A 26,152-nucleotide genomic window follows, 5' to 3' on the forward strand; every position below is an offset into this window, starting at 1 on the left:
ATGTGACAATTCTTCAGCTAATTCTGATAGCTACTGTTTAAGAAGACCCTAACCCACAATCTGGAGACTATAAGGATCTGGATAGGAAAAAACAGATTTAGAATGAATTCCAGAAAGATGAAACAGTTGTGAATTTAAAAGCCAAATATGTTTAGAGATAGTCTAACTTTAATTTTGGCAATGGTGCACTGCCCTGATTGGACCTGGCTTGTGATCTGTGGGTCCTCTTGGATTTGGGCCTCTTGTTTAAACAGCAGGTAAAGGCTGCAGCCAAAAGAGATGTTGTTAATGACATCTTATGAACCCAGTTGCAGACATTTCTGGAATTTCTAGAAACAACATTAGAGCTCTGTATCCAGAAAAGTGCAGTACTAGGAACAGCCAGTCTTCTACCTCAAACTCTGGTAGAAGACCCAAAATTTATACTGCATTGGTAAAACAGCACTTGGGATATTGTGTCCAGTTTTGGTTGCCACAATTCTCCAAAGCACCTGACGGAAGGACAAGAACTAATGGATGGAAGCTTATCAAAGAGAGATCCAACTTAAAATTAAAGAGAATTTTCTTGTCAGTGAGAATTAATTAATCAGTGGAATGGCTTGCCTCCAGAAGTTGTGGGTGCTCCTTCAGTGGAGATTTTAAAGAAGAGATTGAACAGTCATTTGCTCAGAATAGTATTGGGCTCCTACTTGAGCAAGGCATTGGACAAGGAGACCTCCAATGTCCCTTCCAATTCTGTTATTCTGTTGTTATTCTGCTATTAGGGCACATACCATCCTTACAGATGAAAAGGAAGTCATATATATATTCCAAAAGCCAAAGTCTATAAAATGAATTACTGGCTATTGATTACAATTAATCATCCATAGTTACCTTGGCATAAGATGGGCAGTCAATACATTTAAAAATAAACAAACAAACAAACAAATAATATTGCCTGTGCATTGTGGTACCCCATTTATAGAATAGAATAAATTGTCTACCTGTACTCTTTCTCATAACCCTGAGAAATGCATAAGTATAAATGCACACATCCCCTCTCTTCCTATAACAAAATTAAAAATAACACCTGATAGAATTGATAAGAGGATTTGTTTGTTTGTTTGTTTTTGGAATGTATGTGGTAATTGAACTGCAAAAGGAAGAGAAGTAGAAGAGAAAAGAAACCTGGATGGAGCTGAAGCAAAAACCAGAGAAGGGGGGGACTGAGAAGCCCTGTGTAGACATTTTAAAAGGGCAAAATCCACAAAGCAAGCAAAAGGATGTGCCCTACACATTTAACCTACTGTAATAACTCATCTTTACAAGCATCCATGTAGTTTTCAGTAGTGATACCCGCAGTTAGTTCTACATCTACCCTTTCTCTCTCCTCTCCTCCAACAATGTTTTTCATTCTCAGTGAATTAAGAGGAACTTAATTTTTTTGGGGTGGGAGGAGGAGAAATGCCAAACTTTTCAACTAAGTAAAAGTGGTGTATATGGAAGCAACAATGTATGCAGTCTTGATTGGGAGTTTACCTACATGCTGGTAATTACTGAAGATTCCTTCCAAATTTTTTGTTGGTCCTTTACCAATTCTAAATGGAACATTTTTTATTATAGTCATGGGGAAACTAAACATCCATTTAGAACTATTTTCTGTGATGATTTGACAAATAACCATACATCCTTGGATATAAAATGAACAATAGCATCCCATGTCAGGAAGTGTTTCTAATCATATATCTGATGACAAGATGTCTCTTGCAGAATTACTATATTCCATATAGTGTGGACACTTCATAGCTACCAGAGCTAATGATATGTTTTAGTCTTTTTTTCAAAAATGGTCTCCAGCTGCTTACAAAGCACAAAGAATTCCCTAAAATTGAATTCAAATGTAGGAAAACCTGACAGTCTTACATTTCTGAGTCTCTTGTTGTTGTTCAACAGGGAACAATGACATCTACAATTGGTTTGATTACTCCATTTCATCATTTATTTATTATAAGTTCTGGGCTCTTGATCATTCTGCCTTGTTGTCCCTTCACTGTTTTATGGGTCTTAAAGAATTGTATTAAATGATAAGAATTTTGTTATTTTCACATTAGAAGTTTTTAAATCTCTGGGATGCCACGCTAGCAGTTTATCATACTTCATAGAATCTCCATGTTTACTTGGTCAGACTCCAAGCAAGAGATAGCTGACAAACTGCCTTTTGGGTTATAACAGTTGGTCTTTTCATTGTAAATTAATATTTATTTGGAGAATAAATTTTTTTTAAACAATTTAAATACAAATCTAGCTTACATTGGCATCCCAATAAGTATTAACACTAAAATAATTTTAAACTTAAAGCACTGAAGAAAGTGTGCATGTCTTCTGAAACATCAACAGGGGGCACTGTCGAAATGATAGAGATGATAATATGCTGAAAAACCTTTGCCCCTTTATCAATCTCTGGAGTGCATGGAATGAGAGAGACTCTCAGCATTAGCTTGAAATCAATAAACCAGGTAATTAGTTGTACCTAAAGGAAACAGTCCTATAAGATCCAGGTGCAAACAACAAACACATTTTAGACCCTGAATAATACACAGAAGTCTATTGGATGCCAGTGCAACACCTGCAGAACTGATGTTATGTGTACTGATAACTCTTACCCATCAGCATGTGGGCTGCTGAATGTTTGTTTTGTGGTTTTGTTGTTTTGTTTGCTTGCTTTACATCAACTGTAATTTCTAAAGCCCTGTGTGGCACGCATTGTGGTAGTTTCTAGAATAGAGGTGTTAAGGTGTAGGTAACTATTGCCACAGCTTCCTGCTCCCCAAAGTGGTACAATTGGCAAACAAACTGCAACTGAGAGAAGGGCTCCCCTAGCCACACCCTTCACCTGGCTATTGAGTAGTAGCAATAGCTCTGAGACTAGATGTACTCCCAAGTTGCAGACTTGTTCTTTCAGGGAAAGTATTTGGTTTCAGCTTCTTTCTCTCCATCCAGTCCCTTACAGTCTCCAGTGCCTGGTTCAAGACTTCTATTACATCCTACTTTCTCCAAGTGGATGACATACAATTGAGTATCATCAGTATATTGCTGATGTTTCATCCCAAACTTGTGCATAACCATTTCCAAGTAGACATTTAAAATCATGGGAGCAATGATTCCTGCAGCAATCCACAGTCCAACGGTGAATATTCATTCACCTGTATGACTCCTCTTACCTCATTGTAATTCACTGACACCATCCATTGAGGAAGAAACACTGTTTCCTAATTCATTTGGAGCCATGAAGCACTTACAGGAAATAATGGTCTTCCCACCTTGCAGAGGTTATCAGTGGTATGAAATTCAAGAAGAACAGTAATTTGATCAAAGATAGATTTGGATTACCAACTAATTACTTAGAGGTGAAAAGTAGATCTAAAATTTAACTACCTGTATGAGTTGCTACATGTTTGTTATGACTTCCACAAATTCTCCAAGCCTTCTCTATCTTCTTTAGCTTCCCCAGACCATGAAGTTGAAGTCTTCTATCCCTTAAAACCAGAGGAGCTGTACCATTAGCCCTGAGGTAAAGTTTAGGAGCTTACAAAAATACCTGCTGTACAGGAAGGTGTGCAGTACATTGTCAGGTTCCCTAGGCTGTCTTTAATACCCAGAATCACAAATGTGATGATTTATGTGTGAATGTATCCATTGTGATTTATAGACTATAAGTTATGGCATACATGTGAATCGAGTCAGTTGTGGTTCAAGAAAACATAGTTAAGCAAACTAAGCTTAGTACCATACGTGATTTCCAGATGTGTGTTTTTCTTGAGGAAGGTTAATTAAAATAAATCCATTTAGATTTTATATAAATTTTCTATTTTCAAAATAATCCACTTTAACAACTGTGAAAACATTACACTAATAAAATATAATCCACTGATCCATGCTTATTCTCTCATTTAAACTGTGCAAGCTCCTTTTCTTAGTCAGTTTTTTTTCTTTCCACTCCCACTTCTCACTCAGTCTGTCTGCTGAGAATTTAGATTTTTTTGTATAATTTTCATTAGTTCAAAAGTCCCCTGTTCAAATGTTTAATTTTCTTTTAGAACTACATGGTTTACTTTTAACCTCCAATCTTTTCCATGTGAGATTTTCTTTCTATTTCCACAGGTGAGTTTTATCTTAAAAAATAGTCTATCAAACAAAACAAGGTCAGGAAATTAATCAGTGGAAAATGATCTGGTTTTCACAGCTGGGTTTGAAAAAGACAAGAGACGTGTTATTATAAAAGCAAGCAAAAACTCCACTATCACCTCACCATTTCACAGGAGAAGCAAGATGTGGCCTTTACTGTTTCTCATAGGTGCCACTTCAGCTTTTGCTGAAACAACGGTTCACAGATTTGATGGGTAAGTAAGAACACAAAATAATATTTCAGAACATTTCAGAGTAGCACAACGGCTTTTCTGTTATAAGTCATGTCTTTATGCTATTTTCTTTAGGGAAAAGGTTTACCGTGTTACACCTCGCAATGAAGATGAAGTACATTTTCTCAATTACTTAGCCAATATTGTGCAGGTAAATTCCAATATAGTATATGGTGGGAAAATATGCTTAAAATAATGTTCATTTTATAGCATGTCATACTAATAAAAGATGAGGTGACACATTCATTGTTCTCACAATAAAGAGGGCTAAACTGGGAAAAGCAGCACATACTGACATCTGGAACTTTAAGTAATGGAACACAGTGATATTACCAAATTTGTGGGAGCCTTGGACAAGCTGTTCTTTGAGAGATTCACCAGCTCTACAATCCCATATGGTCTCTTCCTTTTGGTTTAACAGCCATCAGAAAGAAACAAACAGGATCAATTTTAATTCTCCTAATTTTTGTTGTCTTTACTCAATACTTCTGCTAGCCTAAGGGAAAGGGGAAAGGGGAAAGGGAAAAGGGGAAAGGAAAGGAGTTTTTTTTGTTTGTTATGGATTTTATCTCTAAAAAGAAAACTGAGTGGAAATCAAATAACTAGCAGATCCCATTTAATTTTCCAAGTTCTTTTTACTTTTTTAAGAGTTGTAGCAGCTCAACCCCAGTAACATTTTATTTGCTGTTTGGCATGGTAGTTTGAAACTACAAAACTTTCAGAAAGATTTGTTTCTCCTAATCCCGATACAAGATTAGTCTCTCTGTACATTACAAAATAGTGAAGCATTTATTATTATGGTCACTTACTATAATTGCAAAGGAGAGGCAAGTAGCTAATCTCTTTTCCTTTCATAAAGAACAGAAAGTACACTTTGTTTACAATATCTGTAATCACAATGAGTCCTGTGGAGCTTAAGAGCAATATCAGTATTGTTTGGAGCTTCTCAACATATCCAAGAAAATTATCAAAGAAATTTCATAGAATACTATATTCAGATAGGTATAATTCCACTATAACCAATGACACTTACAGATTTACAATCATTTGTTTAGTAACATTCAAAGTTACAACAGCACTGAAAAAAGTGATTTATGATCATTTTTCACACTTGCAACCATTACAGCATCCCTGTGGCCACATGATCAAACTTCAGACACTTGGTAACTAACATGTATTTATGACAGTTGCAGTGTCCCGGGATCACGTGATCAACTTTTGTGACCTTCCCGCAAGCAATGGGGTAACAAGATTCACATAACAACCATGTTACTAACTAACTGCAGTGATTATTTAACAACTGTGGCAAGATCATAAAATGGGGCAAAAAAATCACTTAACTGTCTTATTTAGCAACAGAAAGTTTGGGCTCAGTTGTGGTCATAAGTCAAGGACTACCTGTATTCTTGAATAATTATGCATAGCACTGGCCTGTTGGAATAATCCAAGATCCTCTTCTTTTCAAGAGCTTCAAATGATGAATAAAGAGATATTGAAAGATACTACTGTAGGTTTGAACTGTTTTTGAGGTTTCTTGAAAGGAACTTAGGCAGTTTCAGAGCTATAACAATTTTTATGATAACACCATGGGTTATCTTATTCCTGTGATATTTATTCCAGAAATTTAAGAAATGCAACCAATCTTAATTTTTAAAGAGGCATTTGTCTGAAAAAGTATGTCTAATAATAGCATGGAAGGTTGACTATCAACTGCAAATAGAAATAGAAAAAACACATAGGTATAATAAAAACTACCCAAAAGAAAGATTTGACTAATTCACTAGAATTTGAACAGAAGCACATCTACCAGATGATAACAGCACACACAGGATTTTCTTGCAGGCACTATGTATAGGGCTGTTTTGAAAAACCATAAAAATACTATTTTCATCCGATTAATACTTTGAACAAGCTTTTTTTCCAGACTTAAAGCTCAAGAATACATAGCTGCAGTGTGCACATATTCTTCTTTTGTGATCAGTTCCTTCCCTGTAATCTTTCCTTAGGATTTACAAGTGGGATTTTATGTTTATCCAGGCTGGCATCTAATTTATTTCCATATATTGCTCTGTAAAGCATCATGTATTCTCATGATGCTAAATGAACAATCTTTAAACCAATGCAAAATATTCTATCAAAAAGAATTAGATACAAAATCTGCCTGTATATTTCTTGTCATTACTTTAAAATTTTAAATAAAAATAATCTCTGTCTGCCCCCAAAAATGATAGGCTGTACAAAGAAATTGTGCCATCATGGAAAGAACTGCTGTTCTATGTGGCTCTCTTAAAGGGTTAGTTGCTGAATTTTCACTTATTATCAGCTTCTCCTGCTTGTTTTTTTCCCACGAATGTTCAGTGAACCTCTTGTTCATTCCAAATTTGGATTTTGTGACCTTGATGTAACCATATTATGGCATGAGAAAGAACCATCAGAGATAGCAGATCTGTTTTCAATATTTACACTTAGCTTTGATGTTGAGAAATAGCTGCAAAGGAGAGGAAGGGACATTATAGTCTTTATGAGACATGGCACTTAGCAATGATATACAGATGTCAAAAGGGCTTTTCATTGATCATAGAGCATTTTTGGGTCTTTCCCATATCTAGCTCCATTCTACATTATAGTTTAAAAACTCTTAAGTTATGCTTTTCACATTTCTGAAGCTTTAGGCATTTTCACTATTATACTGTAAGTATATTCATAAACAAACTGTTTGATAGCCATCTGATGAGAGAACAGGAGAGATTGGTAGAAGCCATAATGACTTAGGATCCAGTTGCTAAGTAGTTACAATGGCCCATAGGCCTCACAATTATAAGGACTCACCTCAAAAAAGAATATTTGGCCAGCTATAAATTATAGGTATCCATCTCTAGTCCTAGAAGTAATTGGAACTGATATACTGGAGTAGGGCCAGTGGACTTCTAGTGCATAAATCTTTTATCAGAAAAATTGCTATAATTAGAGAACCATCTCAGTTGGGAAACATTTAAGTTCCCAATAATTTCAAAGGAGGCTACTTCAGTTATCATTCATATATCATAGTCTAAGCAAAATGAACATCACAAATTCCAGTAACCTTAAATAAATAGTTTGGAATTGGTAGTCAAAATTAACTAAAATTACTGAATCAATGTTTTATAAAGATCAATCTGCTTAAGAAAATGAGGAATACTGAAATGGAATTGGAGAATTATTCGTGCAGCTTTTTTGTTTGTTTGTTTGTTTTGTTTTCCTTTCCTTTTCTATGACCACTGATTTCCTAGTATGGAAATGAGACATTGGCTAACATTCAAAGGTCTTAATTAAAACTCAAGGGAGAAAAAAGAGAAAAGGAGACAGATTGTTTCACATCCAGAAACTTCAAAAAGTCAGGCTTTTAAAATTAATAGCTGACAGATATCCACCTAGAGTCCAAAATGCTTCCTCCAACTCATTTTTGGAGCATGCATAATCCTACTAAATATTTCCAAATATTTCTGCATTAACAATTCATAAAATTTTGCTTAGCCATAAATACTGGCAGATGCACATTGATTTCTTACTTATACATTTGACCATTAGATAACAATTTTTAACATAAAGTATTTACAGTACTATATATGCTTTCTTAGCAATAAAAGGCCATTACAGTTCATCATTTCCATGTAAACATTTAGAAATAAGCTATTCTTCCTTCTTCCAGATCATAACGAAAAACTATAATGAATTAGGTCTCATGTTTTACTGAATCTGACTCTCAAATCCTGGATAAACAAAATTTACCTTGGATTAGTCCTATGACTGAATTGCATCAAAAGTCCTTAATAAAAAACACCCATTTAAGGAATGGTATGATACAATCATGTGAGTGAAGTAAAAAAAAATATAAAAGATTAAATACATAAAGTGAAGCCACAACAAAAGTAAGGATGGAGTTATATGGTTATTTTTAATTGTTATCTTAGACAACCATATATGATCTAATGAAAAAAGTCCTATTTGTCACAGCATATTTAGATAACAGCTGACCTTGTTTATGGATTACAGTGCCAGAAGTAATAATATTTGTTCACTGCTTAGATACCAGGCACCTTTTAGAAATGCTTTAGTCATAAGAAGTCTCTACAGAACCATTCAGTACATCTAAATGAAAGGAGGCTATAAACCTCTAATTTAAAAGAATATATATGCCACAATGAGGCAATACATTCACACAAATTTTGTTAATTTGTTTCTCGGTGCTAAAACCACCTCTGCATGTTAGTTCTCATTGGAAGGCATTATAAAGATTGTCTTGTGGATTCCAGTTGCTCTGAGACTTTAATATACAGACATATTTTTTCAACAAATGTAGAAATGATCCTTTTAATAGCCAAAATAATGAATTAGATTCATTCCAGTTAGGATATTTATAGGACTGTATTTTCTCATGTTGACAGTTCTCCTATATGTCACATTATGCAAATTTGGTTAGACTGGAAAAGGGAAAACCCCTTGTATACAACCATAACTACATTATAGAATTATACATATTACCTAGAGAGAATAGGTAGAAAAGTAGAGGTGAGAGCTGATGAGTCTAAAACATATTAAGGAGAACTAATGAAAGTTTAGTGAAGTAGCTGGATGTAGAATTTTGGCAACTGATGGCAGCAGAATTCTGGAGTTAAAATACAGACATCCTAAAGTTGTCAAGATTGAGAAACACTGGTCTAGTCAGTGAGACACTGGCCTAGGACAAAAAAAAACCTAGAATCTAATCTATCCATATTCATGGAAGCTTGCAGGTGATTTTATATAAGTCATCCCAGCTTAACTCTCAAATAACTCTCATATATTGGGATATATGTGAAGGAAGGAGTGCTACATTCAATAAGGCTGTGTATTCTTTGTAAATGGTTTGGATGAATGCTTCAGTTCTGAGAAATATCACTCTTCTAAACTAGATTAAGACATCAGAAAAAAAATCTAGAAAAGCGTTATGAGAAGCCACCTTTACATTGTTGCTAGGAAAACTATACAGACTGTCCATGAAATTAACTTAGAGAAGACTTTTCTATCATTCTATCTTTTTCTATCTAACATTATTGGGCATTTTTAACCAAATAATCTTGCAATGCAACTTATGCCTGTTTTGATTCTCCTATTCAATAAAGGTCCTTCCACTGCCATTTTTCTTGTTGCAAAATTAAAGTAGTAGCAGCAGCAAGGAAATAAAATTCAAATCAGGTAAGCTAGAACATTTGACTTTGGCTATCTTCACAATATAATGATCATGTAATTCCCCAGGTAACTGACTTACCCTCATATGTCAGCAACATACAATCACTAATGATTCTGTGATCTTTCCGGGCACTGCAAAAGTTTAAAAGTTTGCAGTGATCCAGTTAGGGTCAGTGCCATGCAAATAGTGTTAGAAAATCCTTACTCTTACCTAACCTTGCCCTTTTCTGTGCTGTGGCCATTTCTAAATACCTATCACCATCTCATCCACTGCCAGGATCACCTGTGAATGTAATCACTTGTGCCATTTCACAAAAACTAACTCACGTGGAGCCAATATCTACTGAATGCAGGACTTATTTACTATTCAATCACGTAGCCAAATATTATTTTTCAGGCTTTTCCATGAGTCTAAATAAAATTTGGGTTATTTAAATAAAAAGGTGATTCACTTGCAAAAATTCCTAACCATGTCTTCATCATTTCCAAAGTATATACATCCCTAATGTACTGTGGTTAAGCTTCTAAAGGAAATATACATATATTTAATAAAAAAAATTAGAAACTATATTTATTCCATTTCACCCCATAACTCCAAGGGACACTATAATAAGGGCACTGATGGAAATGTTTGAGCCAGCCTGAAATCCTGCATCCTTCTTGCCATGGTTTTCTCTATTCAGGTTGACTTTTGGCGACCAGATTCTGTTGAACTAGTGAAAGCAGAAATGACTGTTGATTTCCGAATTGAAGCAGACAGATGTTCTGAAGTTGAGAGCATTCTACAGCAACGTGGACTGAATTATGAGTATGTTTTTTGCAGTATTTATTTATTACATAACATATAGGCCGGTGGTGGCGAACCTATGGCACAGGTGCCAGAGGCGGCACTTGAAGCCCTCTCTGTGGGCACACGTGCCATTGCCCCAGCCTTGTCTCCCCCCATGACCCCCTCCTCTCCAGCAGCCCCCCTGAAGGAGAGTCTCCCCCAAGCATGGCCCACATGGAGCAGCGCAGCCAAGGACATGGCAGCCAGACAGCATAGACAAGACTCTGCCCTCACACCCCATCATGCAGTTGATGCTGCAGGGTGCGGGCAGAGGGTGTGGCCGCCATAGCACTGCTGGGCTGCCTGGGCGATCTGCGGTGGGCCCTGGAGGTGGTGAGTGGTTCTGTGGGCAGGCGGGGTGGGGAATGGGGGGCAGAGCAGGGGCGGGATAGAGGTGGAGAGGGGGCAGGGCCAGTTTTTGGGCACTCAGTCTCTAAAAGGTTCACTATCACTGATATAGGTGGTCCAATGGTACATAAATCTCCATGTAGATTGTACTATGAATAAAACAAAACTATTGATTAGAGTTGAATGCATCTGTCAGTTTTTCTGCCTCTCTAGTTCTAGTTTGTCCCATCAATCTTAAATTTCATTTGTCTTATTTTTACATCAGTTTCAAACTAATGGAATTTTTTAACATTCTCCTAAAATATAATCTATTTTACCACATAGTTCTACTATCATACATTATATGTAACATTGCCTTATGTATGATTTTTTTTCATATACATTTGTAGGTCTACACTTATTGTAAGTAGTGTCATATATTGGAAGGACCTTGTCTACTGGTGGTGCAGTTAAGACCTTGTACAGAATTGAATCTCTGCATGGTTAGATCTTTTTAAATTGACAAATCGATATGCCTGAGATTTACCACAAAACAGTCAACCGGAAACAAGAGTAGTAATTAGTTCCAGGATGCAATCAAAATGGTAGGATTAGGGGGGGGGAAATAGAGAGTAAGACTTTCACCTCAGAGAATATCAGATCGTAAGGGGTGAAGAAACAGAGCAACAAAATAAAGTCCTGAAGTTTGACACAAAATCAACTTTATTTAGCACATAATTTACATTTTTTTTTCAACACTGCAAATATCAATTATAGAAGATAGAAAATGGAAAGTACACTGTGGAAGGTGGGATTCGTCCATTAGTTATGCATTGAGGAGTTATTGTTTTGCTCTCAGTTGGTAATCTTGTAGCACTGTAGACCTTGACGGTATAGGATTGTCACACTGTCAAAGGGAAGAATTATTTCACCATGTGTGGAGATGCTACCTCCTCCAGTGATGAATGTACACAATTCAGCCTGCACCACAGAGCTTTTTGAAAGATTGTCCCTGACAAACTTCAGAGAAGTGTCCTTGCTGCAACAATTCAAGATAGCAGCCTTTGATATGCATCTGCGATACCCTGACATCATGTCAGTGTAACTAGATCAATTGTTAATTACAGTATTATGAAGGTTGAGATGTATTGCAAATTGTGTGTCTCATACTCTCCAAATGCAAATTACAGTGGACAAGGATATGATGTTGCACTTTTCCCAGCCTTTCCCATTCTGATGCCCTCCAGATATATTGAAATTACAACTACCAACATATGCTATCATTAGAGTTAGGAGTTCCTAAGAATATTGGTTCCTCTTCATATCTGGAGAATGCTTGGCTGGGAGTCTTTCTGTCAAAACAAAATTGGATTTTCAAATCAAATCAATCCATTTCATAAACTGGAATGGGAAATTTAAACCCAACAAACTAAGCCTGACTTACATAAACTCACTGATTAACATGGGTAGGAAGATCAGACCCTAAGAAATCTGGGGGAGCACAAAAGAAATTAAAATAACCCATTTTGTCCAATCTGTATTATTGTTTCATTGCAGAATTTTAATTGATAATCTTCAGGCTGTCCTTGATAGGCAACTGGACAATCACGCTCGGACCGCTGGATACAATTATGAAAAATATAATAGATGGGAAAAGGTAAAAAACATTCATATGTGAAAATTCTCTTTTTCATTACATTTAGCAGTTTTACTTTAAAATACTACTCTGCTCCTCAAGATCATTTCTCAGGCATAAAGAATATGCAGTTTAGGAAGGAGCACACATACTTTTCCAGGGTCAACTATAGACTCTTTAGTTAACATGCTCCTAGGCAAGAAAGGCCACTCTCCTTCTGTCACACCTAGGAATCTCCAACCAGTTAATACAGAACAGGACAGGAAAAGCGAATATGAACTTCTAAATGTGACAGTGCAGGATTTCAGATTCTCATGATGCACACTATTCTCTTCCAAGTTGCTGGCACCATCTATATCAGTGAAGGTGAACCTTTTAGAGACCGAGTGCCCAAACTGCAACCCAAAACCCATTTATTTACCGCCGGGTGCCAGGTGGGCGTGGCCCACTGGGTGGGTGTGGCTGTGGTGGTCATGGCAGATTGGGTGGGTGTGGTCAAGGTGGGCATGATCACCTCAATGTTGCTCATGGGGAGAGACGCCTGTGGGGGCCGGGCAGAGTTGGGGGAGATCCAGAGGGTCTCCGGCAGGTGGGGCGGTGGGCAAGAGGCTCATCCTGTGAGGTGAGGCAAGGCACGGCGAGGCAGGGCAGGGGTGCTATTGTCACAGGGCAAGGTGAGGCAGGGGCCGGGGCGGCTGCTGCCTGACACCATCAGCCCCCGCACACAGAGGCCAGCGAGTGCATGGGTGCTGGGATGCATCCGGCCATGTGGGACCTCGGCAAGTTAGCGGGTGGCTGGTTGAAGAGGGACGGTTGCCATCTCCAGGGCATGGCGCGCGTGCCCACAGAGAGGGCTCTGAGTGCCACCTCTGGCACGCATGCGATAGGTTCGCCACCACTGATCTATATTAAGAGTGCTCATTTCTTCTTCAGGTGAATGGCTGTATTTGGCCTTTGAATGAAATATGGGGCTAGGAAAAAAAAAACCCTCTATTTAATTTAGTTGTTTTTTCTATTGAATCAAGACTAAGTCTTGTTAACCTGACTGTCTCTAGTCATGTATTTAATAATTTCCTGGTTCCACCTCATTAAAGCGATGAATTTGATTGCTGCTTCTGGAAATTATCAAGGCTGTGGAGACAACAAGCAATCCTCTAGCCTTAGTTTGTCCACTTCTAATTTACACTGTCCTACTTGTCCCCAAGTTATTTCCCCTAGTAAAAGGGAAGATGGTAAAGGGTAATGTTTAGTTCTTTTTCCTCTTTTAGCTATGCACCAAACGAAGATAAATATATAACTCAGTCTCTGGGCACTAACCACTTTTAATACATTGGTCTGAATTCTTCAGGAAAAGAAGAAAAATGTTTTCCATCTCTTATCTAGGCAGAAGGAATCTGCATGACCCATTAGTCTAGGTCATTCTTTACATCATTTCTTTCTGTCATTAAATGCATTGATCTATTTTTTAATTGACAGATAGATGCTTGGACAGCTGATATTGCCAATGAAAATCCAAGTCTTGTTTCCCGATCAAAAATAGGAACAACCTTTGAGGGACGTCCAATGCATCTCCTGAAGGTATTCAGTTTTCAAAAATCTGTTACTAAACTATCAGGTTTCGTCTTGGCGACTAGCAAATAGCAACCTTTCTTAAGTTTTTGTTAATTCTGGATATGTGTTTGTATTTTTAACAAATTGCTTTAGGAAACCAACATAGATTTTATAAATTCCTTTCATCCATTGGGATTGATAGTAAAGTCTTCCTAAATAGCACATTCTGCAATAAAATCTTTTGACAGATAGCACATAAAAATTCAGCCGTATTCCTGTAAGCAAGGTAAATGTAATTTACTTTTGTTTAATTGTGTACTCCATCTGTTATTTGTAAACATATTTGCTATAAAGTGGTCTATAAACTTCAGAAAGGACCCCCTTCCCTCTTTTTTGTTTTTGACAATGAAATGCAAACAATTAATCAGATTTCCCACTTAACACAAAAAAACCAAAACCTTGTTATTTCATCACATTTGAAGGAAAATCCAATTCTTCTCTCAGCCCCCAAGTAGTAATTTTGATGTTTCACAATAGTACATTAAATGTTAAAAGGGAGGGAGTGGGATCCCATAATGACATCTGTACAATAACTAATTAATTAGCTAGTATAGAATTCACTTCTTAGAATGAGCAAAAATGGAGATAGTGACAATAATAAAAGGAGCCGCTCCCATTTCTGAAATGTTAAGATTGAGATGGCTCTGTTTGCCTGATTGTATCACTATGATTTCAAATGAAGTAATTCTCTTTCATCTGGACTTGAGTTTCATCAAATTCTGATGTACACCTTGTGTTAGTCATCCAGAAATTGAAATACATAGAATGTTTCCCCATAATAGAACTTCCTGTAAATACATCACAAAAGATGTAATAATAATAATAATAATAATAATAATAATAATAATAATAATAATAATAATAATAATAATAATAATAATAATAATAATAATAAAGTTGGAAGGGACCTTGGAGGTCATCAAGTCCAACCCTCTGCTCAGGCAGGTGACTGAGAAGATTTAAAATTTGCATCAATGTTAGGGGAGAAAAAGCTACTATACTAAAATTCCAATGTGACCATTTCTTATCTAGGAACCAGCTTATGTGGTGATTTCAGTTATGGCAATATTATGTTAATTTTCTACCTCTTCAGGCCAAGCTGAGCTTTTTGCCTTAGTACATGCCATATTCAGACCAGATTCTGCCTTTATTCTACCAGCTCCATGCTTTGTCAAAGGGCTAGGACAGATATGTCAAACTCGTGACATCATGTGACGTTGCGTGACGTATCAGAGCTTTTTCTCCCATTGCCAGCAATGGGGTGGATGCGGTTTCCTCGTGACACGTCTGGCCCGTGGGCTGGCAGTTTGTCACCCTTGGGCTAGGAGATATAAATATTAGTTAATCCATGGCAGTAGATCTCTTTGTTAGAAAATTAGCACATTAATGGTCTTGGAGTTCAAACAAGGTCTCTTTATGGCAAGGGTGAGAAACTAGTAGTAAGCCAACATCTCGTCTAGAGATGCCAAAGCTCAAGGCTGCATCATTCAAAACTGACCTCAAAATGGCTAATTTTGAATGCAAGCACACTAAAGTCACAGGAGAAAATGGTATGCAAAGCCTTTTCCAGCCTTAAACATTTTCTTTCAAAAATATGAAAAATTGGCCTTGACACACATACCCCTTAAAAGTCTTCCTGCAGCCAGTCAAAAAGTGTAGAGTGTGTGCTCTCAACCTTGGCAATATTAAGATCTGTGGACTTCAATTCCTAGAATTCCTGAGCCAGGGAACACTTCTCTATGTTGAGACTTACTTATTAGAGGAGTCCTTGAAAGGTAATTCATCCATTTTTTCTATCCCTGCCACCACCACTAAGAAGTGGGACTTACTTATAATCATTGTATTAAAGTGCAGAATGAAATGGGTGCACACTGAGTAGTAGAGAGAAAGGTCAGCTGTAACCTGCACTTTGAAATATGCAGGTATCTCTTTCAATGGATAATATGTGGGATAGTAAGCCTGTTTTATGCTAAGACTGCCTATGCTCTTTGTCTCCAATTCTTTTCTACTTGTACATTTATGGAGAAATGTTGTAGAACACTACAAGACTCCAGTGCTCCTCCCTGCAAAAGGAAGCCAAACTCTGGTCAGATTGGCTAGAACTTTTCTCCATTCAGAGAAGTGAGGAGCTGATAAGATCAGCATGGGATATACTTTTCTTCTTACTGACATTTGCTTTAAAAGGTCATGAGAATAGGCCCTACATCATTAATGTAGAATCACAGGGTTGACTTGCAAGAGCTTTTCCTAAGGGTGCAATAAACCAAGCACTACAGCTCCATTTCCTCTTTTCATTTTGGTTTAGCTTCTATGCAACTGTGACCCAACTAAAACTAAAAGATTCACAGTACCAGGACTTGCAGAAATTTGCCTTTGGTTTGCAGAATTATCTCTTTAACAGCTTTCATTAAAAACCACATCAAAGCAACACCTAGCCCTGCTCAGCTGATATTTTTTGCACACACAACTCAACATGCAAATAGCAACAAACAGCCTCTTCCTGCTTCAAATAACTCAGGAGACTGCCCTGAAAAGCTACTTGGCTGTTCAAATGTGACATGATTGCCTTTATATACATGTAAACACCTCCATGTGACTTGGAGCTCTGCACTAACACACTTCCAGATATATTGAGCAACCAACTGCCTCATCACTAAAATATGCCAGCTGAGGATGATGAAAACTGTAGTGCAACATCTGGAAGATGCTAAGGAGAAGAAGGCTAGTATAAGTAACAGTACACAAGAGGCTGCATATTCACATATGGAAAAGGAGATTGGAGCTTAAGGAACTAGCTGCTATCAGAATTATCACCTTTATCCAATTTATTGCAGATGTCTCTTCCCAAAATTCACTGCCCCATTAAATGGCAATCAATTATGGGAAATATCATTCATTTTCAGAGCTAAAATGAAGTATTTCAAATGTATTTTTGACAGTAAAAGATAAGTCCCAGAAGTGGTAGCTATAAGGACAAATTTGCTTCCTATTGAACTTTAGATAGTTGTGGCACATTGTCCTCTCCAGGAGCAAAGATCAGATCATATTGGTCTACCCACAGAGCTTAATGAAGCTAATCAGATTCCAGATAATTAATTGGATTCCAGTGGCCTGTTTGAGTCATCTCCTGAGCACTTAGTACAGGGGCTTCTTCTAAACACCTCCTTCCCAATCTCAGAATCCCCTTGCATACTATGCTGTTACAGCCAATGATACATAAGGCAAAGCAGGTTGAGCGATTATGGGACAAGCCTAGGAATGCAATCATATGTCATAGTGTGGGCATCATTGATCACCCTATGCTCTTGTGATCATTGACCTCCTTGCTACTACTTCGAGGAAGGCTTAAAGCATATTTATCAAAGCTTTAGAATATTCCCATTTTATTTATTTTAATTTTATTTATTAATCCCATTTATAGGGCCATCTATCTTACAGAAGCAACTCTGGTTTAGTTGTAGTTTGTGTTTTATATCTGTTATTCTTTTTAACGCTGTTTTCATGGATATTTTTACTGTGTCTTTGTAAACTGTCCAGAGCTATTAAGTGGACAGGCAACATATACATTTCTTGATAAACAAGTGTTTTGTTTTAAACTTTTCAAGTTTCTTTAAGAACTGTCTTGAAAACAGCATAAGCAGAATTGCCCTTAACATTTTCAAGCTTGTGGCTACTATTTCTCTTCATCCTCAATATGGCCATGAAATTAAGTTGTAGCATAACGAGGTGGGGATGACAATTATACCATTGCTAGTGCTAACATTTTTTTAAATAATTAAGGTTTTCCAACATGAAAAACGTAAGCACTCCAAATCTGTTCAAATCAGACTAAATCTTTATTACAGTCATAGACCAGCATAAGGAGCCTGATGTATAGTCATTGAAAAAAGCATATAGATATATAGAAATAAAACTCTTTAAAAATTATGAAAAGCTAGAAGATATAAAATATATATAATTAAAAATTAGATGATAGATAGATGATAGACAGACAGACAGTAAAAGAAGGGGTAGGACCACTAGATCAGTGTTTCTCAACCTTGACAATTTTAAGGCATGTGGACTTCAACTCCCAGAATTCTACAGCCAGCAATGCTGGCTGTGGAATTCTGGGAGTTGAAGTCCACATGCCTTAAAATTGTCAAGGTTGAGAAACACTGCACTAGATGGATGTAGGAAAACATAAAGGCTAGTATGTGGAAGACTGTCAAGTTATAAAACACTCTACCATGGTGAACTGGATGCTTATTAAATCTAGTTTATAGAAAAGCTCATCCGACAAATTTTGAGTGCTGTTGCACAGAATCTGGCAGTATTGTATGTTAGAAAAGTGTTGATGTCTGAAACCACAGGGTGATATAAAATTGTCCTGTCCATCCTGGGTATTTATAAAGTTATGGTGAGATGAGGTTGACATGAATGTTTCTATAGTACAGACACTGGAGAAGGATATGCCCTGTTGCTTCTGTGTGTCCAGCATTGGCTTTCTAGGCACAGCTGAAAGGGAAGCATGACATCATGCCAGAGTAAAGTCACTTCTATGTTTAGGTACTCTGAGTTTAATTAGTTATGCCATAAGGGGGCAGACTACCTATTGGGTTCACTGACAATAAAGTTTGGGGTCCTGGCTACATCCATGTCTGCTGTGTGCTATTCAATAAGTGTTTGGATTGATGATACTCCTCTGCTGTCTGAAGACCCGAACAGAAACCCAAGGTTGAGATTTTAGTTGCTGCTATCTGTTTTAAGTCAAACCTGTATTTATTTAACATTTGTTTGTTTGTTTGTATAGGTTACCCATCTTACTCAAGGTAACTCTGGGAAGCTTTTTAATCCATCTCACACACCCCAAATTGTCCTTAATACATTACAACAAATAATAACAGTGAATTTGTATTTTATTATTATTTTGCAATATTTCAATTAAATCATTAAAAATTACAAAAAAAGAAAATATTGAAAAGAGAAAGAGAGAGAGATCTTCATAATCAATGTTTCTACACAGAAAAACTCTAGTCTAGCCAAATATATGTTAAGAAAAACTTTGTTAATATAAACAGAAGCCTAAAACAGTAGTAACTTGTAATCAACTGCTCTGAAACTCATTGAATTTGGTACTCAATGCATTTTGACCTAAAATTTTTGTCCCAGTACTCATCGTTTGTTTGGTAGTCGACACACAAGCTAGAACTTGTCAGTGTCAAATGCCTTGTGACTCACTACATTATTCCTTATGGGAAAATTTTGTTTGGTACTTACGTTTTTGATACTCATCGGAGTACCTGAAACAAATTAATGATGAGTAGCAAGGTACCACTGTTCTTTACTTGTATAAGAAACGCTGACCAGATTTCAAAGCTCTTGCTTTTTATGTGCTTTTCTCCAGCCAATGAGCTAATGTTGCACTTTTGCTTTCCATTGTTTTGTGATCTGAGGTTTAATTTGCTAAAAATTAACATTGTGATCCAGTCTGAGTACATAAATACGAACATGAGGCTTTTATATATGAACTGACTTCTGAGTTTTGTAACATGTTTTCTTTTTTAAAATCCAACTTGGACAGAAACTGCATGACTAGAAAGATTAGCTGGGAAAGAAATCAATTCCTTGTTCCTTTAATGGTTGGGAAATTCACCAGATGGAGCTTGTCATACTTCTGCACAATAAACATCCCTCTTGTGAACTACATTTAAAGATAAGGAAGCCTTGTCTTCCTTTACATCTGGATATTTTATACCTTACTATTTATGTAAGAGGCAGAATTATATACAATATACTGCAGGTAGCCAGATTCTAAAGATACACCATAATCTCCAAGGATAAAATATGGTGGTTTGTAGGGATGGCGAAAAATACTAAGATATAGGTTCCATCCAAACACACCCACCCACAAAAGGAAAAGGATGTGACCTCTTTCCATATGAACTCAAGTAATAATGGAAAGGAACTTTGGTTTTAGTTGTCATTTATGTTTTATATCTGTTATTCTTTTAATACTGATTTCATGGATATTTTTACTGTGTTTTTTAAACTGTGAAGAACTATTGAGGGGACAGGCAACATATTCATTTCTTACTAAACAAATAAATGTTTTATTTTAAACTTTTCAAAGTTGTTTTAAAAACTATTAGAAATTTTTAAGAAGAGATTGGGCAACCATTTGTCTAAAATGGTATAGGGTTTCCTGCCTGAACAGGGAATTGGGCTAGAAGACCTCAAAGGTCCCTTCCAGGTCTGTTATTCTGAGTATTTGCAGTATGTAATATTATTTGTACTATGCTATTTGAAGACCATTAACAATTTGTATCCAATTCTTTCTTTCATTCATTTTCTTGTATAGGTTGGAAAGCCTGGTGTAAATAAAAAAGCTATCTTTATAGACTGTGGCTTCCATGCCAGAGAATGGATCTCACATGCTTTTTGCCAGTGGTTTGTACGAGAGGTTGGTGACAAAATATCAGTGGCAGAAATTATTGACTCAACTGAAAATGGAATTGGGTGGGATTGTAAAATTAAAGAAAAATTATTTACTATTCCACGACATATTCTCATTGTTATTCCAAAGTTGCTGTCTTTCCTATAAAATAACACTCTACTTTGATTTTTCATTTGATTTCCAGTTTGCATTTTAAAGCATAATTACACTGTGAACATGACACTGGAGTTTGCTATTGCAAAAAAAAAAATCCTGATTACCCCTTTGCAAAATTTATTATTTATTCACTATTAAGAGAAAATCCGTTGCAATTAAACAAAGTGTTAGGGTTAGAATAACAAATTGGGGAGGTCTTGTAAAAAAATATCATTAGATTATAATTAAAATATAATGAGCGGACTGTGCCATATAAAATGTATCTAATAATTATTGTACTCTTCTAAGATAAGTTTAAAGAAGCTGCACATTCTCCAGTGTATGTTAAAACAGTTAAGCTTCTTCTATTCTTGATGTCATAGCTGGTTTTTAATGTCACTATTTAGTTTATTGGTTTCTTAGGTTGTTGGGTTTTTTTAAGAATCTTAGCACTGCCTAAGCATGCTGAAAATTTTGTCTTTCCGTTCTGGTGATACTCAGTACTTCAGTTCACTTTTAGGGATATTTATTTCGGAAGACATGGACATACAAAATCTGGTACACATAAGCCTAGCAACATGAGAGCATTATGGATTGAATTTCTCCTTTTCCTCAGATCTGCAGCCCTTTGAGGCAACATCTGTCTAGAGAAATATATAGCCTTCATCTTTCTGGATCTGAATCAATGCCAAAGTTGACTATAGTCTTTTATGAAGGCACAGAAAAAGTTTCAGTTGTTATTGTTGTTATTCCTGCCTTTCTTTTAAAAGCTCAAGGTGGGGTACATAGCATCTTCTCTTCCAATTTTTCCCCACAACTCCTCTATAATAAGGTTGGGTTAAGAGAGTTGAGTGGAACTTCAACAGCTAAAGGACCAACACATGGGTTTTCCCAATCCTAGTCCATCTTTACCACTACCCCACATTCTCTCTTTTTATGCCCAAATTTGTAATATTTGGGGTCAATGTCTTGCAAATAGTATTAGGAAATCCTAACTCTTACCCAAACCTGTCCTTTTCTGTACTGTGGCAATCCTAAAGATTGTATTAGAATCTCATCTACTCCCAGGATCATTTAGGGATGTAATCTCTTGTGCCATTTCACAGAAATCAGCTGATCAGGAGCATTCTGTTGGGCTTTGAAAAAGTTAACTCTAACTTCCTTTTTCCACTGTTTTAACTCTTTGCATGAGCTGCTAAAGCTACCCTCTCTTAACCCAATAAAGTACAGAACATAAACAGGATCTAGAGCATTGACAGATTTGCCATGGTGGCAGGATACAAATTCTTTTCGTGTCCTTTAAAATGTGGAGAAGCAGTTTGAAAAGTGAAAATCACATTAATGTATTTGCTATTCAGATTCATCTTTCCTTATCCCTTCCAGTAATGCAACAGAAAGCAAAAATTTCCCTTATTTACAATATTACAGTTATCAAATCTAATCAGAGACTCCATTATTGTCATCTATTAAACATTTAGCATATTTACTGTCATATATTTTGAATAATGGGGAAAGCTATACAATTAATTTCTAAAATAATCACAGATATCATTATAACAAGTTAATTTTTTCATATATCTATTCAGAACCTTAATCCATCAATTAATATGGCAGATAGGTAGTCACAGAATACTAAAAGGATCTCTTTATAGTCTTTCAGTGACATCCTAATTTCTAAACAATATAAATTCTATGACTCTTTATGAATTTTCTCCAATGTCTATATTCATTTAGCAATTGGTATCATCAGTATTACCAAACTGACAATAATTGACAAGCAGCTGAAATTTTAATTAGTGCTCTTGATTCATGCTGCTGTTCTTACTTCTCTCAATATTTTTTTTATATCCCTATTCCTGTGCCAAAAACGTGTAATATTATTTGGTAATCATGCAAATTAAAATGACATCAGGCCAGCCATTTAGATTATCCTTATCACCTATCTCTGTGGTTTGTATGTAGGCTGTTCGAACCTATGGAAAAGAAACCATTATGACTCAGCTTCTGAATAAGTTAGACTTCTATGTCTTGCCTGTCTTGAATATTGATGGTTATGTCTATTCTTGGACACAGGTAAGTAATACACAATTAGCAGGTCATAATTATTGTATCACTTATTTTTCAAAAGGTACATTCACAAATCTATTCCATTTCAGAGTCGCATGTGGAGGAAGACTCGTTCTGTAAATGCTGGTAGTACATGCATTGGTACTGATCCCAACAGAAATTTTGATGCTGCCTGGTGCTGTAAGTATCCTGTACCCTAAGAAGGAAAATCTATGCTCCAATCCTATGTGGATCATGACGAATTCTTAAAGTTTACAAACATCAACTCTAGTTGAGTTCTAAATTCTTAATGCAGTCCTATGAAACATATTGTAGAGGAATTTTAAACATCTCTAAGAGGAAGTTCTCTGTGGTTTAGAACTGAACTCTATTCCACATAAGTTACATGGTTTTTCTCTCTGTCAGCAAGAGGCAAAAAACCCTTCCTCTTTTCAGAGAACAATATACATATATACAAATAAAATAAAATCTGAGTCTGTATAATGCTGTATACGATATACTTTGAATTAGCCTGATTCCTCCCACATAAATAACATATTTCTAGAAACTAATGAGCAAAGTATTTTTGTTAGTTTTTACATGAAGCATATTCACATTAGAAGTGATGTTGGCAGAGCAAAATAAAATATCCACATGCATATATTAACACAAAAAATAGTGTCCTAGGGTAAAGTCTTGTTAAATAAGCTTTGCAAATCCCTTAAGAGAGGTCCTTCAAAATGCACAGGAGCAGATACTAATTTCTGCTTTTGGAATTATAAAAACAACTGCTGGGTAAAGCTTCACAAAGCCAAATGACTGTGCAGTTACACTCATGTGGAGAGAGCTGGAAGCAGTTTCCAAAGTGGCCTTGAACCTGTAAAAAGACATAGCTGCTTTAAAAATTCAAAAAGTAGTACAATGGTACCTCGGTACCCATTAATAATTGGTTCCAGGAGGCACAATGAGTACCAAAAATGATGGGTACCAAACAAGGAATAATGCAGTGAGTCACAAGGCAGCCAACACTGACAAGTTCTAGCTTGTGGGTCAAGTACCAAAGAAACAATGAATACCAGGACAAAATTTTCATGTCAAAATGAGTTGAATACTAAATTTGATGAGTTTCAAAGCAGTTGAATACCAAGGAATCACTGTACTATAGGCACTCCAATTAATTACAATACATCTTCCTCAAAGCACTGCCACAGCCTTATGAAATACTGCCTGGTAAAATATATGCAGTATATTCCACAATGCTGTATGCCAGCTTCACTAACTGACACTCTCCAGAGCTGTTGCCATCTTCATACCTTGCAACTTATAGAAATATTAAACAGGAAGGAGGCCAAAACCTGAGTTTGATGTTTTTATGTGATCGTGACATCAAAGGGCACCAAGCTGATTAAATGCACATGATCTACTCTGGCAGACTCCAATTTCCTCACATTTCCTGACATTTCAAATTGTTTTAATTGGAAGTTTTAAGAATTAAAACCATAGATGATCTAGATATAGATATAGATATAGGAATAGATATAGATATAGATATAGATACTCTCATTTTTGAGCTATAAGGTCAGAGCAATGATGATAGGTAACATTAGACAACAATAAAACTTGCAGAATATAATTCTTTCTTCTACTGTTGTATACATGGGAGATGGAAAGAAATCAATGCATAAAATATTTTAAACCACTGAGCCAATTTTTCTTTACAGTAGATGCCTATTTCTAAGAATTGCTTGTCAGACAAACTGAAAAACATTGTGAATTATGGCAGACAGAGATGCAGATTTATGCAGGGTAGTGTTCCATTCAATGTCCACATTTTCATTGCATGTGGATGCTAATTAGGGAACATATCAAACTCTTTCCGTGCAGGAGCAGGATTTTGATTAGATCAAAATAGCCCCTCACATTTATGGGTTAAATGAATATATATTAGTATTTCTATATAATCCCTTTTTAATGTGCTCTAAACAGTTGGGTGTCTCAGTGGAAGTAAGCCCATAATTTATATAGCCCACTTCACAATTCACGTATCCTGTCACACGGGGATATTATTTTGTAATAACAATAGCCTCCATCCATTTTCTTACATTTATCTGGTCATCTCTGAAAAACTAATTGCACAGTTAGCTAACTGCACTACATCAGTTCCAGTTTTTTTCAAATAGTTTTTGAACAATGAGATTGATTGGAGAAGTAGATAAAAGAAAGCACATTTGGTTGTGAGAAAGAAGATTGTGGAGCTGCTATTCAGAGTGATGAAGTAGTGAACAGGAAAGCATGATAAAATAAATATTACTTTCAAAGCTACTTTTAAAAGTAACCAGTCGTACTATTACTTGAGACCTAGCATAATGTATAGTGGCTAAAAAGATCCTGTTATTCTCAGTCTGAATCTTCCTTCTGCCTTGATAGCATGACATGTCCTTGTGCAGACCATTATCTGTCACCCTTCCTCCATCTATTAATATTTGTTTGCATGCTCTTCACAACCAGCCATTATAGCATTGCAACAATTCATAGCTAAAACAACCATGACTTAGCATAATGTGTGAATCCAGTCATTGATAGACTTACAGATATATAAAAGGTTTTGAAAATTTAAAATTTAAAAATGCTATGCAAATGTTTCATCCTGTTATTAGCCTGCTCAATGATACTTACTTAAAAAGTAAGTTAAAACTGAAAATTAAAAGACATAAAATCATTAGGAAGCCAGAAAGGTACACTTTTATGTCTTTTAGACCAACCTATCATGTCCAATTTTTTTTCCTACTTCATTCAGCTGTTGGTGCTTCAAGAAATCCCTGTAGTGAAACCTATTGTGGTAGTAAATCTGAATCAGAAAAGGAGACCAAAGCTTTGGCTGATTTCATTCGAAGAAACCGCTCAACTATCAAGGCTTACTTGACCATTCATTCTTACTCCCAGATGCTCCTTTATCCATATTCTTATACTTATGATCTAACACCAAACAATGCAAAACTGGTAAGTAGAATTCGGTGACAATAAAGTTGAAAGTTGTATTAGTTGTGAACCTTTCAGCAAATAATTTATCTTGGGCTGCAATTTGAGACAATTCAGTTTTGCAATATATTTGTTTCCTGTCTATTGCTGAATCAGCTTAGAACAAATGTCCTTCTTATACCAAATTTGCTCATTTAAAAGACAAAGTTCACTTGTTTTGTTTTCATAGAAGACAGTCTTGTTAGCTGAGCTCCAGTGAACCATGCTCTCCCTCACTTTCCAACTCGTCTCAAACTTTCCACACCTTAGTTTAATTTTTATAACAATTAGTTTGCCACATCTCTATTTTTCCAGGCAGGCAATTTGCCTTCTTCCCACCATACCTCTATTCCTTTGAATGATTAAATGGAAACATTAAACCAGGGTCCAAGGGATATGAAGTCTCCTTCCCACTTCAATCCAGACAGATTGCTTTGACTATAAAGGACTAGTCTTAAATTTACAACAGGTGTTTGGACGTATCATGAATGATTGGGAAAATACTAGCT

At 36.2% G+C, this 26,152-nt stretch overlaps 1 protein-coding gene across 1 annotated transcript in view; it reads left to right on the forward strand.

Moving 5' to 3' along the window:
* The first annotated feature begins 4,305 nt into the window (after positions 1–4,305).
* Positions 4,306–26,152, forward strand: part of CPB1 (carboxypeptidase B1) — a 29,234-nt gene continuing 7,387 nt past the window's right edge. The window contains exons 1-9 of the mRNA XM_015812954.2: positions 4,306–4,379; positions 4,473–4,548; positions 10,289–10,413; positions 12,319–12,418; positions 13,874–13,975; positions 20,349–20,450; positions 22,542–22,652; positions 22,736–22,826; positions 25,423–25,625. Coding sequence (XP_015668440.1) covers positions 4,309–4,379; positions 4,473–4,548; positions 10,289–10,413; positions 12,319–12,418; positions 13,874–13,975; positions 20,349–20,450; positions 22,542–22,652; positions 22,736–22,826; positions 25,423–25,625 — 981 coding nt within the window. The 5' untranslated portion in view covers positions 4,306–4,308. The remainder of the gene's footprint in view (positions 4,380–4,472; positions 4,549–10,288; positions 10,414–12,318; positions 12,419–13,873; positions 13,976–20,348; positions 20,451–22,541; positions 22,653–22,735; positions 22,827–25,422; positions 25,626–26,152) is intronic.

The sequence above is a fragment of the Protobothrops mucrosquamatus genome, unplaced genomic scaffold (genome assembly GCF_001527695.2).
Source record: "Protobothrops mucrosquamatus isolate PMUCROS unplaced genomic scaffold, P.Mucros_1.0 scaffold117, whole genome shotgun sequence".
Lineage (NCBI taxonomy): Eukaryota > Metazoa > Chordata > Lepidosauria > Squamata > Viperidae > Protobothrops > Protobothrops mucrosquamatus.